Raw genomic sequence first — 18,322 nt, 5'->3', positions numbered from 1 at the left:
GCAAAAGCCCTTACCCACTTGAGCCATCTCGCTGGCTCCAAGAAGCTGCGCAGTTAGTGACTTCGCCTCTTCGCACTCCTCTCTGCCTTACACAACCCCACCTATGGGAAGAGTTACCCACCTCTCAAAATCTCTCAAGTCCGTAGAGCCTTTTCTCCCTTGTGATGCTGGGGATGGAACCCAAGGCCTTGCACTTGGGCTAGGCAGGCGCTCTCCCACTGAGCTACAACCCCTGCTGAGCAACTCCACTTTAGCGCACAGTGGGGACCTTCCTTCCCACAGCGGCAGGGTTAGTCCTTTTTCCAGAGAGAAACCAGCTCTATCTGGAACGCAACCAGCTGTGCCACAGGCAGGCAACTCTCTAACCCTTACCATCTCTGTCTTTTCAGACAGGGTCTCATTTAGCTGAGGCTGGTCTCGAACTTCCAATGTAGCTGATGACCTTAAATTTTTCCCTCTGCTGCCTTCAGTAACCGAAGTGGCAGGATGACAGGCATCATTTCTGTGGTGATAAGGACCGAACGTAGGGACTTGGACAAGCTAGGCAAGCCCCGTACCAACTGAACTACAAAGAAATATTTTTTTAAAAAATTAAAAACTTCCAAAGATTCGTTTTAGCCGGGCGTAGTGGCGCATGCCTTTAATCCTAGCACTCGGGAGGCAGAGGCGGGCGGATCACTGTGAGTTCGAGGCCAGCCTGGTCGACAAAGTGAGTCCAGGACAGCCAAGGCTACAGAGAGACCCTGTCTCGAAAAACCAAAAAAAAAAAAAAAAAAAAAAAAAAAAAAAAAAAAAAAAAGATTCGTTTTAAAAATTACTTGTAGCCAGGTGTTGTGGTGCACGCCTTTAATCCCAGCACTCGGGAGGCAGAGGCAGGAGGATCGCTGAGTTTGATGCTAGTCTGGTCTACAGAGTGAGTGTCAGGACACCCAGGGATACATACACAGAGAGAAACCTGTCTTATAACAAGAAGAAACCAAACAATAAAAAAATTGTGGTTGTTTTCTTCTTCTTGTGCTTTGTCAGTCTCAAGGCTGAAGTGCTGCTTCCTTTACCTACACACTTGTGGGAACTTCTGTATGGATTTTAACATAAATGTCCTTTTTATAGTTATGTGTTTATTAGTGTGTGTCTGGGAGTGCATGGTGCCGTGTGGAGCTTAGAGAACAACTTTGCTCAGTTGGTTCTTTTCTTCTTCCTTGTGAATTTCTGGGATTGGATTTTGATGGTCAGGTTGGCAGCAAGCACCTTTAACCAATAGGCCATCTTGTCAACTTGGATTTTAACTTTTATTAGTATAAAACAGTGGAGGCTTGGGGAATGAGAATTTAAGACTACTGTGGCCACTTAGTGAGATCCTGTTCCAAACTAAAAATGATGAAGGATATAGATAGCTCAGTAGTAAAGCACCTGCCTAGACTCCTCAGTGAGTACCTTGGAGCATGATTCAGTGGTAGAGCAAGCACCTGCCTAGAATCCCCCAGTGAGGGGCTGGGGTGTGGCTCAGTGGCAAAGCACCTGCCTAGAATCCCCCAGTGAGGGGCTGGGGTGTGGCTCAGTGGCAAAGCACCTGCCTAGAATCCCCCAGTGAGGGGCTGGGGTGTGGCTCAGTGGTAGAGCACCTGCCTAGAATCCCCCAGTGAGGGGCTGGGGTGTGGCTCAGTGGCAAAGCACCTGCCTAGAATCCCCCAGTGAGGGGCTGGGGTGTGGCTCAGTGGTAGAGCACCTGCCTAGAATCCCCCAGTGAGGGGCTGGGGTGTGGCTCAGTGGCAAAGCACCTGCCTAGAATCCCCCAGTGAGGGGCTGGGATGTGGCTCAGTGGTAGAGCACCTGCCTAGAATCCCCCAGTGAGGGGCTGGGGTGTGGCTCAGTGGTAGAGGCCCTGCCTAGAATTCCCCAGTGAGGGGCTGGGGTGTGGCTCAGTGGTAGAGCACCTGCCTAGAGTCCCCCAGTGAGGGGCTGGGGTGTGGCTCAGTGGTAGAGCACCTGCCTAGAATCCCCCAGTGAGGGGCTGAGGTGTGGCTCAGTGGTAGAGTGGTTGGCTGAGGCTGATCTTTAATTCCCAGTACCACAAAATCAGTCAATCAATCAAAACCCAAGCGACCCTGCAGTTCTCAGCAGCATAGTTGGATGACGCTATAGGTAGAGTCAGGAAATCATACTTCTGCCATTCTGTGTTGCACAATTAGATAATCTGTTTTATAATGCTGGGTTTTTGGTTTTGGTTCTGGTGATGGAATCCATGCTCTCATTTACTCTAATTATACACTTTACCACTTGAATCACACCCTGGCTCCATATTATTTTATCTATTTATGAGACGAGAGGGGGGTGGGGAGGGGTCTTACTATGTAACCCTTGTTGGCCTGGCATTCACTATATATAGACCAGGCTGGCCTCGAACATACAGAGCCTGCTCTGCTTCCCAACTACTAGGATTAAAGGCGGGTGCCATCGTGCCCAGCTACACTGTAAAGGCTTCAGAGGACCTTGAGTAGGCCAAAGGAAGGCGGCAGAGGACTCACCAAAGCTGTAACTTCCGGTTAGCATCCGATTGGCTGCCAATGAGGGTGGAGAAGGCAGAGGGAGATTAGAGGAAGGGAAAAAGCTTATGAGTCACTGGCTTGTCCCTAGGCATCTGGTCTCTACAGCCCTTTAGCTGCCAACTCCTGGTGTCTAGAACAGCCGAGGGAAGGGAGGCAGGGCTGTGGAGGCTGACGTCTGGGGGCCTTGGAGAGAACTGAAGGCTTGAAAGGGACCTCAGAGTCTCCGCAATTCCTGAAAACACAACCCTCCGTTTTAAAGACCTTTGATCTTTGAATGGGTGGGTGTGGCTGACTGGGGATTACCCTGAACTTGACCTGGCCGCTTGACCCTCTGGGGCAGGATATTACAAACAATAAGGACAGGATGCACCCATTTTTATAGGCCTCCAGTATTTCCAGCCAGAAGTTTCCTGTGTGGGTCAGAGGAGCAGTGAGATGGCCTAGCCGGCAAAGACACTTGTCCTGTACCCCTGAAGACCCGAGTTCGATCCCCAGGACCCACAGTGGGAGACAAGACCATTCATGAAAGCTGCTACCTGACCTCTACACGGCACCCATGGGCCTGCCTGAGATAATACGTACAATAAACTATTTTTAAAAAGAAGAAAATTGTCTTGGGGTAGAATCCATGCTAATAGTGCAGCAATTTCCCTCGTGTGAAAAACTGAACCACAGCGCCCTCTGCCTGTGACTGGCAGGCCCCACACTGGTTACCCTTCAAGGAGAAGCGGTTCTTTATGCCCATTTACAGTGACTCAGCCAGTGGGGATGGGAGGGAACGAAGGAAGGGTGACATATGGAAGTGGACGGCTGATGCTATTGAACAAGAGGCAGGAAATGAGGGAGGCACTTTCACCTGCAGGGGCTGGCTGGGCCTGGAACGGGGCTTGCATGGATGGAGGGAGGCTTCCGAAGGCCGAAGAGCCAGGGCTGCTGCTGAAGGCATCGAAGTTGGCAAAGCCTCCGTGGGAAGGAGTCTGGCCTACAGGTGGGGGAAATGCAAAGGTTGCATGAAGGAAATGCATACATCACCAGGTGTGCTGGCTGCTATGGTTTTTTGTTTTGTTTTGTTTCCCACTTGAAACAAGCTCAGGTCATTTAGCAAGAGGAACTTCAATTGAGAAAGGACTCCAGAGCTGGGCAGTGGTGGCGCACACCGTTAGTCCCAGCACTTGGGAGGCAGAGGCAGGCGGATCGCTGTGAGTTTGGGGCCAGTCTGGTCTACAGAGCAAGTCCAGGACAGCCAAAGCTATACAGAGAAATCCTGTCTCAACCCCCCTCAAAGAGAGAGAGAGAGAGAAAGAGAGAGAGAGAGAGAGAGAGAGAGAGAGAGAGAGAGAGAGCGCAACTCCATCAGACATGGTGGTACACACTTTAATCTCAGCCCTGGGGAGGCGGAGGCAGGCAGATCTCATGAGTTCCAGGACAGGCAAGGTTCCGTAGAGACCATCTCCCACCTAAAAAAACAAAAAGCAAAAAACAAAACAAAACAAAAAACAGGGAGGGGGAGAGTGAGCAGGAGCCCTCCCTCCATCAGACTGACCTATAGGCAAGTCCATGGGAATACTTTCTTTTTCTTTTTTTTTTTTCCATACAGAGTTTCTCTATGTAGCCTTGGATGTCCTGGACTACATTGTAGTCTAGGCTAGCCTCGAACTCACAGGGATCCACCTGCCTCTGCCTCCTGAGTGCTGGGATTAAAGGCGAGGGCCACCACCGCCCTGCCGGAATATTTTCTTGATTGCAGTGGGAGGGCCTACCCCATAAAGGCGGTGCCCTCCCTGGGCAGGTGGTCTAGGGTTGGTAATGACAAAGCAGGCTGAGCAGTCTACATAGCAAGGTCCAGGCCTGCCAGAGCTACACAGTGGGTGAGACTTCCGTCTCCAAAAATGAAAAGCAAAACAAAGTTAGCAGGCTGCTCAAGCCATTCAGAACAAGCCTGCAAGCGGCCTTCCTCCACGCTTTCTGCTTCAGTTCCCGACCTGAGTTCCTGCTATGACTTCCTTTCACTGTGAACCAGGATGTGGGAGCCAGTTTAACCCTGCCCTCCCCAAACTGGTTTTGGTGAGTGTTTTATCACAGCACAAGAAACCTGATTGAGGCACCAAGTGTGGTGGTTCACAAGGTGACCCCAAGAGGCTGGAGTGAGAAGATCATTTGAGTTCCAGACCAGCCTGAACTACGTAGAACCATGGCCCCTGTCCCCAAAGCAAACAACACACCCCTCGCTTTTGCTCTCTGTCTCTCTCTGATGGAAGACAGCTCAGTCCCCAGAACCCATGTGATATGCTTATAATCCCAGCACTGGAAACACAGTGATAGGCATCTCCCTGAGACTCACCACCAGGCCAGCCTAGCATGTGTAGAGCCTAGCATGTGTGGTGAGTCCCAGGCCAGCCCAGCATGTGTGGTGAGTCCCAGGCCAGCCCAGCATGTGTGGTGAGTGCCAGGCCAGTTCAGCATGTGTGGTGAGTCCCAGGCCAGCCCAGCATGTGTGGCGAGTTGCAGGCTGGTGAGAAACTGGTGTTTGTTCATTTTATTTTAATGAAAAAGGTTGGCGCCAAAGAGATGGCTCAGTGCTTAAGAGCACTTGTTCTCACAGAGGCCCAGGGTTTGCTGGCCAGCACCCGTATGGTGACTAACAGCCATCTGTAAGTACAGTTTCAGAGCATTCAAAGCCCTCTTCTGACCTCTGTGGGCACCAGGCATGTACATAGTGCACACACATAACACACAAAACATCCACACACAGAAAGCAAGTAAATCTAAAGAAACAACAACAAAAAAGGTGGCTGGTCGTGGTGGCGCACGCCTTTAATCCCAGCACTCGGGAGGCAGAGGCAGGTGGATTGCTGTGAGTTCCAGGCCAGCCTGGTCTACAAAGTGAGTCCAGGACAGCCAAGACTACACAGAGAGACCCTATCTTGAAAACCCAAAAAAAAAAAAAAAAAAGTAGCTGGTACCTAAGGAACAGGAACAACGGTAAAGGCAGTCCTCTGGCCTCTGAGTGCACACACATGACTATGTATCCACACAAACGTGGGGGTGATTATTTGGTTCTTTATTCTCTGCTTTCAGCTTCCTGCATATCAGGATTATAGGTATGCACCACCACACCCAGCTTTGCAGAGAAAGTAATAAAATGGGTTCTTTGCTAAAGGAGGTGCTGGGAGCCCCCACGGATAGGCTTTGTGGCTAAACTCCCCAATATAACCCATGCTGTTCCTTGACCCCTGTTCTGCCAGCCACAGGGAAAGTCAAGCCCCAATGGACTGAATGTCTTGGTGGTTGATGTATGGTGTGGACAGGTTCTCAACAAACTGTACTTACCTCCAAAGCCTGGGAACGCGGCAAAGGCTGGTGCCACCTGGGGAGCGGCAAAGGGGTCTCCGCCGATATCAGCCAACAGGTCGGTGCTGGCTTTCTTGGCGGATGAATAAGGAGGCTGGGAGCTCCTGGCCTGTGCTGTGTGAGCCTGTGACTGGCTGACAGACTTGGGAAAGAATTGTGGGTGACATTTAGAATCCCACCCGTGACCTGCGTCCCTCCAGAGCCTACTAGGCTGCCCCCCAACAGTTAAGCAGACGGAAGGCAGAGTAAGTTGGTGTCTTCGGCTGAGAAGGTTCCCATGCAAAAGTCACCTAAGGGCCTCACAGGGCCACAAGAACTAGGTGTTTTAGAGCATTAGAGGTAACCCTGAGATGCACGGCACTGTGCCCCCACAGTGCCCAGGACCTCTCACCTCTGTATCCTCTTTGCACAGCCCTGGCTGTCCTGGAACTTGCTCTGTAGACCAGGCTAGCCACAAATTCACAGAGATCCACCTGCTTCTGCCTCATGAGATTAAAGGTCTATACCCCCCACCTCTGCATCTTTGCCAGGTACAGGAAGTGCTGCTGTCCTAGGTCCTTGGAAGGGAGGGTCAAGACTGAAGTTATTACCCTGATTTTCCTAAGTACCACTTTCTGCCAGGGTCAAGGGATACAAGATGTAAGGTAGAGGTAGCAACAGGGCTTCTAAACTGCTGGTCCGCTAAACGCCGGGATCTGACTTAGGAGAGTGTGCACCCGTCCCACGCAATCGACACCGCATCTCACGGAGAATATGAGGTCTGAGGGGTACCTGGCTTGAAGTGGAAGCAGCATCAGAGAGAGAAGGCACAGGGTCTCCCAGAAGTGTCCGCATGGGCTTCCCTTCCGGGACAGAGCCCTGGGAAGAGGTAGAGACACTGCCTTTGCTGTAAGACGGTCCCTTGACTTGCTCTGGGGGGACGTACCTTTGAGAAAGAACAGTTATGCTTGTGAAAAATAGAAAATCTTGGACCAAGCTCAGCTGAAGTGGTTGGGGAAACATAAATTGCAGGGTCAAAATCTTTATTTTTATTGTCATTATTTTTTAAAGATTTTATAGATGCTTATGAGCCACCATGTGGTTGCTGGGAATTGAACTCAGGACCCTTGGATGGGCAGCCAGTGCTCTTAACCGCTGAGCCATCTCTCCAGCCCTCTTTATTGTTTCTTTACCAGCTCCCTTTTATGAATAAGAAGAAGTTAGAGAGCCAGGTGGTGGGAGTGGGATGTAGGCAGATGCCTTTAATCCCAGCACTCTGGAGGCAGAAGCAGGAAGATCTCTGAGTTCAAGGCCAGCTTGGTCTACAGAGCAAGTTCCAGGTCAGCCAGGGCTATAGGAATACACAGAGAAACCCTGTCTCAAAAAACAAAACAAAAAATTCTCCAACCACCCTCCAAAAAAGATCTTAACAATGTTCTCTTGAGTATATCCTCCTCTTCAGTGAACACGGGTTTTGTGCATGGTAGGTAAGTGCTCTGCCACTGAGCCACACCCCAGCCCCTCACTGGGGGACTCTAGGCAGGGGCTCTACCACTGAGCCACACCCCAGCCCCTCACTGGGGGATTCTAGGCAGGTGCTCTACCACTGAGCCACACCCCAGCCCCTCACTGGGGGATTCTAGGCAGGTGCTCTGCCACTGAGCCACACCCCCAGCCCCTCACTGGAGGATTCTAGGCAGGTGTTCTACACTGAGCCACGCCCCAGCCCCTCACTGGGGGATTCTAGGCAGGTGCTCTACCACTGAGCCACACCCCAGCCCCTCACTGGGGGATTCTAGGCAGGTGCTCTACCACTGAGCCACACCCCAGCCCCTCACTGGGGGATTCTAGACAGGGGCTCTACCACTGAGCCACACCCCAGCTCCTCACTGGGGGATTCTAGGCAGGGGCTCTACCACTGAGCCACACCCCAGCCCCTCACTGGGGGATTCTAGGCAGGTGCTCTACCACTGAGCCACACCCCAGCCCCTCACTGGGGGATTCTAGGCAGGTGCTCTACCACTGAGCCACATCCTTAGCCCTTTTGGGCATCAACTACCACATCCAGTTGCCTCTTGGCTATCTTTTTTTTAAAAAAGATTTTATTTTATGTTTATGAGTATATCTGCATGTAAGTCAGAAATGGACTCTGTTGCCCACTGATCCTTCCCCCCTGGCAGGGAGGCATTGCCAGGCCACAGAAGAGGATGCAGTCAATCCAGATGAGACTTGATAGGCTAGGATCAGATAACAGGGGAGGAGGCCTCTCCCTTTCTGAGGGCTAGGGGAGCGGGAAGGGGTTTGAGGGACAGAGGATTGGACTGGGAGGTGAGGAGGGAGGGGCCTACAATCAGGTTATAAAGTGAATAAATTTTTTAAAAGATTTATTATTTGTTTTTTTTTGTTGTTGTTGTTTTTTGTTTTTTTGGTTTTTCGAGACAGGGTCTCTCTGTGTAGCCTTGACTATCCTGAACTAACTTTGTAGACCAGGCTGGCCTCAAACTCACAGCGATCCTCCTGCCTCTGCCTCCTGAGGGCTGGGATTAAAGGCGTGCGCCACCACCGCCCGGCAAAGATTTATTTTATTTTATTTTATGTTTTTGAGTATATCTGCATGTATGCCTGCATGCCTGAAGAGGGCATCAGATCACATTATAGATGGGTGTGAGCCACCGTGTGGTTGCTGGGAATTGAACCGAGAAACTCTGGAAGAGCAGCCAGTGCCCATAACTGCTGAGCCACCTCTCTAACCAGGGTGCCTTTTTTTCCCCCTGAGACAGAGTTTCTCTGTATAGTCCTGGCCTCAAACTCACAGAGATCCACCTGGGATTAAAAGCGTGTGCCACCACTGATGGTACTTCTTGGGTATCTTAATGCATCTTTCTCTGTTACAAATTTATTCACATGTGTGTGCCACATGTGCAAGTACAGGTGTGCATGCATGTGTGCCACTGAAGGTCAGAGGATGTGCCTTTGCCTTCTGAGTGCTGGGATTATAGGCATGAGCCACCATGCCAGACTTTTCTTTCCTTCTTTTAATATTTCAAACCATCTTGGTTTTAAGTAATCGTAGACACAATGATACAAATAGAGCAGTGCTTGCCACATGGTGGCGCACGCCTTTAATCTCAGCACTCGGGAGGCAGAGGCAGTGGAGCTGCTGTGAGTTCTAGGCCATCCTGGTCTACAAAGTGAGTCCAGGACAGCCAAGGCTACATAGAGAAACCCTGTCTCAAAAAAACAAAAAAGAAGAACTTAAAAAAACAAACAAACAAATAGAGCAGTGCTCTTATTTTCTAATTTCCTTCTTGAGGTTGCCCGTTCACTTTCTGGGTCTCCCCTATTTCTCAGTGCTAGGGATTGAACCCGGGGCCTCCCACAGGTTACACTGAAGCCCTTTCTGTGCTTTCTTTTTTTTCTTTTTTGGAGACAGGGTCTCACTGAGTTACCCGGGCTGCCCATGAACTCATCCTATAGCACGAACAGGCCCAGAATGTTCCCTCCTCCTCCTTTCTCAGCCTCTGGAGTAGCTGGAGTAGCTGGAGTAGCTGGGATCAGCAGCCTGCACGACCAGGTTTCCTCGTGTTTCTCCTTCTTAGTCTCACAGAGAACGTGTCTGTACCTTATCCAACATGGAGTTCGGTCTGCCCTGACCTCTAGCTCCCGCCAGAGAAAAATCCCTTCCCACCTCCTGTATACTACCCTTATTCTGGAAGCATCTTAATGCTAGGGTACCCCCAAAGAGGTGCTCTCAAAGATGGCTCCATGGGCAAAGTGCTTGTTGTATAACCACGAGGACGTTTGAGTTCAGATCCCCAACACCCGCACGCTTATCTGTAACCCCAGTTCTAGGGGGCAGAGACAAGCAGGTTCCAGGGGTTTGCCAGGCAGCCAGTCTAGCTAAACAGGAAGGAGCGGCTGGTTCAGTGAGAGGCCCTGCCTCAGGAACGGAGGACTAACAGTTTGGCTCAGCGGGTTAGGGTGCTTGCCGCCAAGCCTGACGACCTGAGTTCAATCCCTGAGACCCACCTATAAGGAGGGCCTGTTCTACACGGTTGTCCTCTGACACATGCACCCTGCCACACACGTGTGCACATGATCTACTGAGCTGTAGAGGCCTGCCCCCATGCTCCATTCATTCCGAGAGGGTTGGGGCGGGGGATGTGGCTCAGTGGGTAGAACACAGGCCAAACGTGTATGAAGGTCTGGGTGCGGTTCCCGACACCACAGAAGCCAGCTGCGGTGGCGTACACACGTAATCTCAGGAGGCAGCAGCAGGAGAGGCCAAAGCTCAAGGCTGTCCGTGGATATGTAGAGTTCAGGGCCAGCCTGCCCTACATGCCTCCAATAGAACTGCGGGGGTAATAACTCATAACAAGTTCTTTCATGTCAATTTCTTATTTAATTTGAGGCAGGGTCTCATGTAGCCCAGGTTTGCCCAGAACTCACTCAGTAGCTAAGGATAACCTTAAATTTCTTTTTCTTTCTTTTTTCTTTTTTTCTTTTTCTTTTTTATTTGCTTTTTAAGACAGGGTTTCTCTGTGCAGCCCTGGCTGTCCTGGAACTCGCTTTGTAGACCAGGCTGCCTCAAACTCTCAGAGATCTGCCTCCCTGTGCCCCTCCAAGTGCTGGGATTACAGGCATGAACCAATATGCTGTTTCAATTTGTTACTTTGAAGTCAGAATTTAATTGAACCTGGATGTCGGGGTGAGAAAAAGACCCATTCCAAGCCCGGTCTGTGAAAAATGCCAGCAGTGCTTTGGAAATGAGATTGCTAGACCAAGTGCCTTGGACATGCGTCTCTTTCTTGCTCCTTACCATCTTTTTTTCTCGTATTTTTCTTGGAGAAACTCCTTCACCTTCTGAGGATCCCTAGAATCGGGTATCAACGATGTCCGAGCGTCAAAAAGACCCAGCCAGATCTTCCGGCAGACCTGGAGACACAGGACCAGTGGAGTGTGCGGTGTGAACGGCACCGTCAGTACACCTCTGATTAATGACCTCAGGTCGATGTCTTCAAAGATAAAATATCTACTGAGCCTGGATACAGTGTGTGTGTGGGGGGTCCCTACATGGACCTTCAAATCAGACATGACCCCTGCCCCATAGTTTTTAATTGAATAGACCAGGCCTTATGTAAACATGCAGTATACATGAGGTAAGTGATCGCACATACTGAAAATATGAAATTTCATCCCCCCAAAAATTGTGAGGGGGCTGAAAGACGACTGAGCTGGATCCCTAGGACCCAGATGGTGAAAGGAGAGAATCAACTTCTGAAAGTTATCCCCTGCCACAGACAGACAGGCAGGCAGGCAGGCATGCAGGCAGGCAGACACTAGATAAATGCAAAGAAAAACAAAGCCAAAGGCAACTATTGGGTTTTCCGACCATTGTGAGGCAAAGCTTTCCTAGCAAGTGGCAGAGCCTCAGCCTGCTACTTCATGCCTTGGCAGCTGCTCACCTCGTTTCCCCGAGATTGGAGGAACAGAACCTCAGGCTCAGTGAAAGTTGTCATGGAGATGGACTTGACTCGATGAGGGGGATTCAGGCCTCTCCTGTAGGGCGGAGACAGAGAGGGGAGCTGCAGCAGGTGAACGTGGGGAGTCAGTGAGGAAAAGAAAGAAAACAGCACAGAAGATAGTCTTAGTTAGGAGCCCATCCCAGGGCTAGGGTGTGGCTCAGTGGTAGAGCCCCTGCCTAGAATCCCCCAGTGAGGGGCTGGGGTGTGGCTCAGTGGTGGAGCACCTACCTAGAATCCCCCAGTGAGGGGCTGGGGGTGTGGTTCAGTGGTAGAGCACCTGCCTAGAATCCCCCAGTGAGGGGCTTAGGGGTGTGGCTCAGTTGTAGAGCACCTGCCTACATTCCTCCAGTGAGGGGCTGGGGTGTGGCTCAGTGGTAGAGCACCTGCCTAGAATCCCCCAGTGAGGGGCTGAGGTGTGGCTCAGTGGTAGAGCACCTGCCTACAATCCTCCAGTGAGGGGCTGGGGTGTGGCTCAGTGGTAGAGCACCTGCCTAGAATCCCCCAGTGAGGAGCTGGGGTGTGGCTCAGTGGTAGAGCACCTGCCTACAATCCCCCAGGGAGGGGCTGGGGTGTGGCTCAGTGGTAGAGCACCTGCCTACAATCCTCCAGTGAGGGGCTGGGGTGTGGCTCAGTGGTAGAGCACCTGCCTAGAATCCCCCAGTGAGGAGCTGGGGTGTGGCTCAGTGGTAGAGCACCTGCCTGGAATCCCCCAGTGAGGGGCTGAGGTGTGACTCAGTGGTAGAACACCTGCCTAGAATCCCCCAGTGAGGGGCTGGGGTGTGGCTCAGTGGTAGAGCACCTGCCTAGAATCCCCAGTGAGGGGCTGGGGTGTGGCTCAGTGGTAGAGCACCTGCCTACAATCCTCCAGGGAGAAGCTAGGAGTATGGTTTATAAGTTGAAAATTTGGTTGGTGCCGGGCATGGTGACACACACCTTTAATCCCAGCACTCAGGAGGCAGAGGCAGGTGGATCACTGTGAGTTCAAGGCCAACCTGGTCTACGAAGTGAGTCCAGGACAGCCAAGGCTAACACAGAGACCCTGTCTCAAAAATCCATAAAAAAAAAAAAAAAAAAAAAAGAAAGAAAGAAAAGAAAAAAAGAAAAAGAAAGAAAGAAAAAAGAAAATTGCTTGGCTTAGTATACACAAGACCCTGGTTTCTACCCCAAATATTGGAAAATTTAAGAAGCCACCACCAATAGCAAGAAAAGTCCTGCCAACATCCAGCAAGATGGTTTAGCAGGTTTAGGAACCTTCTACAGAGCCTGGTGATCTGTGGACCTGAAGCCACAGGGCAAAGGGGAGAAATGATCCCTGCCAGTTCTTGTTTGGCCTCCATTAACACTTCGGCACTTGTGCCCCATATACTAAATATATACATGTAATAAAATTTAAAATTCCAGGCCGGGCATGGTGGCACATGCCTTTAATCCCAGCACTTGGGAGGCAGAGGCAGGTGGACCGATGTGAGTTCGAGGCCAGCCTGGTCTGCCAAATGAGTCCAGGACAGCTAAGGCTACACAGGGTAACCCTGTCTCGAAAAACCAAAAAAGAAAAAAAAAAGGAAAAAAAAAAAAAAAGGAAAATCCCTACTAAAAGCTAATTCCTAATATCAGGAAAAAAACGTTAATAAGACTGTTCTGGAGCCTTTAAGTAAGAGACAAGAAAGAGAGACTAACACACTGACTGTGGCCCTGTCTGTGACTCTGGAGAAGGAGGCACAACCTGTCATCCTGACACCTCCTGTAGTTCCCCTCAGATCCCGTCCAGCGCTCAGCCTGTAGGCTGAGGGGTGACTTCTGGGAGCTGAGACACTCGGCCACATCCCCTTTCCTGACGCTGTTCTAGATCTATGGCGGCACATCCTGAGGTCCCCTGAGCTCTGCCAAGCATGAGGTATGGCAGATTAGGGAGGGACCCGTGACTAACACCGATGAGGACAAGAGATGAGCTAGGTCGAGCAGCATTGCTATCTGGAAGCCAGCTGCCTCGCTCCCTTAACAGAAGGATGGAGCTGTGGTGGGAAATGGACAGCCCACTCCCACGCCTCCCCAACAGGAAGCCATATCTGGAAAAAGAGGTACCTCGGGCATTCCTCTTCCTGGATCTTTTAATAAAGCAGGAAGAAGTCAAGTTGAAAACAGCTCAGCCATGAGATAGAGTGATAACAGGTTCTCTGCCTGAGTTTTTGTGCTTGCTCCATTAACTCCTGGCGGGGGAGGGGACACAGGGCTGCCAGCAGACACCCGGTGGGGATTTCCTACCCCTTGCTCACTTGACCTTCTAGGGAGAGAGGTGGTTCCAACGGGAAACCACAGGCTCAGCTAGGTGAGGGTTTCTCGGGTTCCCCTTCCTTAAATTAAATGTATATATTTATGTATTCATTTCGTGCACACTACATGGTTCATGTGGGGACTGTCAGGCTTGGTGGCAAGTGCCTTGACCGACGAGCCATCCTCACCAGCCCCACGTCCTCCTGGCTTTGTCTTCACACAAAACCAGCCAAGCCAAAACAAATAAATTAGACTCGGGAAATGAAAGACCACAGACTCACACCAGAAAGTCTGTGATACTGAGGCATCTTTGGTAGAATCTTCGCATGAACCCTGAATTGATCCCTGGCACTGTATAAACCAAGCGTGCTGGCAGATACCTGCAGTCACAGCAAGTTCCAGGCTAGCCAGAGGTATGAGACCCTGTCGCAAACAAACAAACAAAAAAATTTAAAACAGAGAGTAAATTATGGGGCTAGAGCCGGCCTTGGTGGCACACGTCTTTAATCCCAGCACTAAGGAGGCAGAGGCAGGCGGATCTCTGTGAGCTCAAGGCTAGCCTGGTCGACAAAGTGAGTTTGAGACAGCCAAGGCTACACAGAGAGACCCTGCCTTGAAAAACCAAATTAAGTGAATGATGATGATGATGATGATGATGATGATTTTTTGTCTCTCTGTGTAGCCTTGGCTGTCCTGGACTCACTTTGTAGACCAGGCTGGCCTTGAACTCACAGTGATCCGCCTGCCTCTGCCTCCCGAGTGCTAGGATTAAAGGCGTGCACCACCATACTCAGCTGATGATGATGATGACTTAAATTTTAAAAATGGAGCTAAAGAGATGGTTTAGTAGTTTAGAGCATTCGTTGCTCCTGCAGAGGACCAGGGTTGGAGTCTCAGCAACTCCATGGTGGGGTCACAACCATCAGCAGTTTAGGGGATCTGACACCCTCTTCTGGCCTCACATTGCACTACACCCACAAGGTACACATACATACAGGCAAACCACCCATACATGTAAAATAATAGCATTTTAAAATGTTTAGGTGAGGAGGGCCGGGCGGTGGTGGCACACGCCTTTAATCCCAGCACTTGGGAGGCAGAGGCAGGCGGATCGCTGTGAGTTCGAAGCCAGCCTGGTCTACAAAGTGAGTCCAGGACAGCCAAGGCTACACAGAGACCCTGTCTCAAAAATCCATAAAAAAAAAAAAAAAAAAAAAAAAGAAAGAAAGAAAAGAAAAAAAGAAAAAGAAAGAAAGAAAAAAGAAAATTGCTTGGCTTAGTATACACAAGACCCTGGTTTCTACCCCAAATATTGGAAAATTTAAGAAGCCACCACCAATAGCAAGAAAAGTCCTGCCAACATCCAGCAAGATGGTTTAGCAGGTTTAGGAACCTTCTACAGAGCCTGGTGATCTGTGGACCTGAAGCCACAGGGCAAAGGGGAGAAATGATCCCTGCCAGTTCTTGTTTGGCCTCCATTAACACTTCGGCACTTGTGCCCCATATACTAAATATATACATGTAATAAAATTTAAAATTCCAGGCCGGGCATGGTGGCACATGCCTTTAATCCCAGCACTTGGGAGGCAGAGGCAGGTGGACCGATGTGAGTTCGAGGCCAGCCTGGTCTGCCAAATGAGTCCAGGACAGCTAAGGCTACACAGGGTAACCCTGTCTCGAAAAACCAAAAAAGAAAAAAAAAAGGAAAAAAAAAAAAAAAAGGAAAATCCCTACTAAAAGCTAATTCCTAATATCAGGAAAAAAACGTTAATAAGACTGTTCTGGAGCCTTTAAGTAAGAGACAAGAAAGAGAGACTAACACACTGACTGTGGCCCTGTCTGTGACTCTGGAGAAGGAGGCACAACCTGTCATCCTGACACCTCCTGTAGTTCCCCTCAGATCCCGTCCAGCGCTCAGCCTGTAGGCTGAGGGGTGACTTCTGGGAGCTGAGACACTCGGCCACATCCCCTTTCCTGACGCTGTTCTAGATCTATGGCGGCACATCCTGAGGTCCCCTGAGCTCTGCCAAGCATGAGGTATGGCAGATTAGGGAGGGACCCGTGACTAACACCGATGAGGACAAGAGATGAGCTAGGTCGAGCAGCATTGCTATCTGGAAGCCAGCTGCCTCGCTCCCTTAACAGAAGGATGGAGCTGTGGTGGGAAATGGACAGCCCACTCCCACGCCTCCCCAACAGGAAGCCATATCTGGAAAAAGAGGTACCTCGGGCATTCCTCTTCCTGGATCTTTTAATAAAGCAGGAAGAAGTCAAGTTGAAAACAGCTCAGCCATGAGATAGAGTGATAACAGGTTCTCTGCCTGAGTTTTTGTGCTTGCTCCATTAACTCCTGGCGGGGGAGGGGACACAGGGCTGCCAGCAGACACCCGGTGGGGATTTCCTACCCCTTGCTCACTTGACCTTCTAGGGAGAGAGGTGGTTCCAACGGGAAACCACAGGCTCAGCTAGGTGAGGGTTTCTCGGGTTCCCCTTCCTTAAATTAAATGTATATATTTATGTATTCATTTCGTGCACACTACATGGTTCATGTGGGGACTGTCAGGCTTGGTGGCAAGTGCCTTGACCGACGAGCCATCCTCACCAGCCCCACGTCCTCCTGGCTTTGTCTTCACACAAAACCAGCCAAGCCAAAACAAATAAATTAGACTCGGGAAATGAAAGACCACAGACTCACACCAGAAAGTCTGTGATACTGAGGCATCTTTGGTAGAATCTTCGCATGAACCCTGAATTGATCCCTGGCACTGTATAAACCAAGCGTGCTGGCAGATACCTGCAGTCACAGCAAGTTCCAGGCTAGCCAGAGGTATGAGACCCTGTCGCAAACAAACAAACAAAAAAATTTAAAACAGAGAGTAAATTATGGGGCTAGAGCCGGCCTTGGTGGCACACGTCTTTAATCCCAGCACTAAGGAGGCAGAGGCAGGCGGATCTCTGTGAGCTCAAGGCTAGCCTGGTCGACAAAGTGAGTTTGAGACAGCCAAGGCTACACAGAGAGACCCTGCCTTGAAAAACCAAATTAAGTGAATGATGATGATGATGATGATGATGATGATTTTTTGTCTCTCTGTGTAGCCTTGGCTGTCCTGGACTCACTTTGTAGACCAGGCTGGCCTTGAACTCACAGTGATCCGCCTGCCTCTGCCTCCCGAGTGCTAGGATTAAAGGCGTGCACCACCATACTCAGCTGATGATGATGATGACTTAAATTTTAAAAATGGAGCTAAAGAGATGGTTTAGTAGTTTAGAGCATTCGTTGCTCCTGCAGAGGACCAGGGTTGGAGTCTCAGCAACTCCATGGTGGGGTCACAACCATCAGCAGTTTAGGGGATCTGACACCCTCTTCTGGCCTCACATTGCACTACACCCACAAGGTACACATACATACAGGCAAACCACCCATACATGTAAAATAATAGCATTTTAAAATGTTTAGGTGAGGAGGGCCGGGCGGTGGTGGCACACGCCTTTAATCCCAGCACTTGGGAGGCAGAGGCAGGCGGATCGCTGTGAGTTCGAAGCCAGCCTGGTCTACAAAGTGAGTCCAGGACAGCCAAGGCTACACAGAGACCCTGTCTCAAAAATCCATAAAAAAAAAAAAAAAAAAAAAAAGAAAGAAAGAAAAGAAAAAAAGAAAAAGAAAGAAAGAAAAAAGAAAATTGCTTGGCTTAGTATACACAAGACCCTGGTTTCTACCCCAAATATTGGAAAATTTAAGAAGCCACCACCAATAGCAAGAAAAGTCCTGCCAACATCCAGCAAGATGGTTTAGCAGGTTTAGGAACCTTCTACAGAGCCTGGTGATCTGTGGACCTGAAGCCACAGGGCAAAGGGGAGAAATGATCCCTGCCAGTTCTTGTTTGGCCTCCATTAACACTTCGGCACTTGTGCCCCATATACTAAATATATACATGTAATAAAATTTAAAATTCCAGGCCGGGCATGGTGGCACATGCCTTTAATCCCAGCACTTGGGAGGCAGAGGCAGGTGGACCGATGTGAGTTCGAGGCCAGCCTGGTCTGCCAAATGAGTCCAGGACAGCTAAGGCTACACAGGGTAACCCTGTCTCGAAAAACCAAAAAAGAAAAAAAAAAGGAAAAAAAAAAAAAAAAGGAAAATCCCTACTAAAAGCTAATTCCTAATATCAGGAAAAAAACGTTAATAAGACTGTTCTGGAGCCTTTAAGTAAGAGACAAGAAAGAGAGACTAACACACTGACTGTGGCCCTGTCTGTGACTCTGGAGAAGGAGGCACAACCTGTCATCCTGACACCTCCTGTAGTTCCCCTCAGATCCCGTCCAGCGCTCAGCCTGTAGGCTGAGGGGTGACTTCTGGGAGCTGAGACACTCGGCCACATCCCCTTTCCTGACGCTGTTCTAGATCTATGGCGGCACATCCTGAGGTCCCCTGAGCTCTGCCAAGCATGAGGTATGGCAGATTAGGGAGGGACCCGTGACTAACACCGATGAGGACAAGAGATGAGCTAGGTCGAGCAGCATTGCTATCTGGAAGCCAGCTGCCTCGCTCCCTTAACAGAAGGATGGAGCTGTGGTGGGAAATGGACAGCCCACTCCCACGCCTCCCCAACAGGAAGCCATATCTGGAAAAAGAGGTACCTCGGGCATTCC

At 50.1% G+C, this 18,322-nt stretch overlaps 1 protein-coding gene across 3 annotated transcripts in view; it reads right to left on the bottom strand.

The window, feature by feature from the left end:
* AGFG2 (ArfGAP with FG repeats 2) overlaps positions 1–18,322 on the bottom strand; it is a 44,056-nt gene that overhangs the window by 8,579 nt on the left and 17,155 nt on the right. Inside the window, exons 2-7 of one of the 3 annotated variants that reach the window (XM_084762935.1) lie at positions 11,342–11,435; positions 10,696–10,811; positions 6,669–6,822; positions 5,877–6,039; positions 3,403–3,528; positions 2,526–2,558 (exon numbers count right to left, since the gene is read on the bottom strand). In XM_084762935.1, coding sequence (XP_084619061.1) covers positions 2,526–2,558; positions 3,403–3,528; positions 5,877–6,039; positions 6,669–6,822; positions 10,696–10,811; positions 11,342–11,435 — 686 coding nt within the window. The remainder of the gene's footprint in view (positions 1–2,525; positions 2,559–3,402; positions 3,529–5,876; positions 6,040–6,668; positions 6,823–10,695; positions 10,812–11,341; positions 11,436–18,322) is intronic. The other 2 variants (XM_084762936.1, XM_084762937.1) reach the window with 2 other exon arrangements.

The sequence above is a fragment of the Acomys minous genome, assembly GCF_964271855.1.
Source record: "Acomys minous genome assembly, chromosome: 16".
In the NCBI taxonomy this organism is placed as follows: domain Eukaryota; kingdom Metazoa; phylum Chordata; class Mammalia; order Rodentia; family Muridae; genus Acomys; species Acomys minous.
This window is presented reverse-complemented; position numbering and strand designations above follow the sequence as displayed.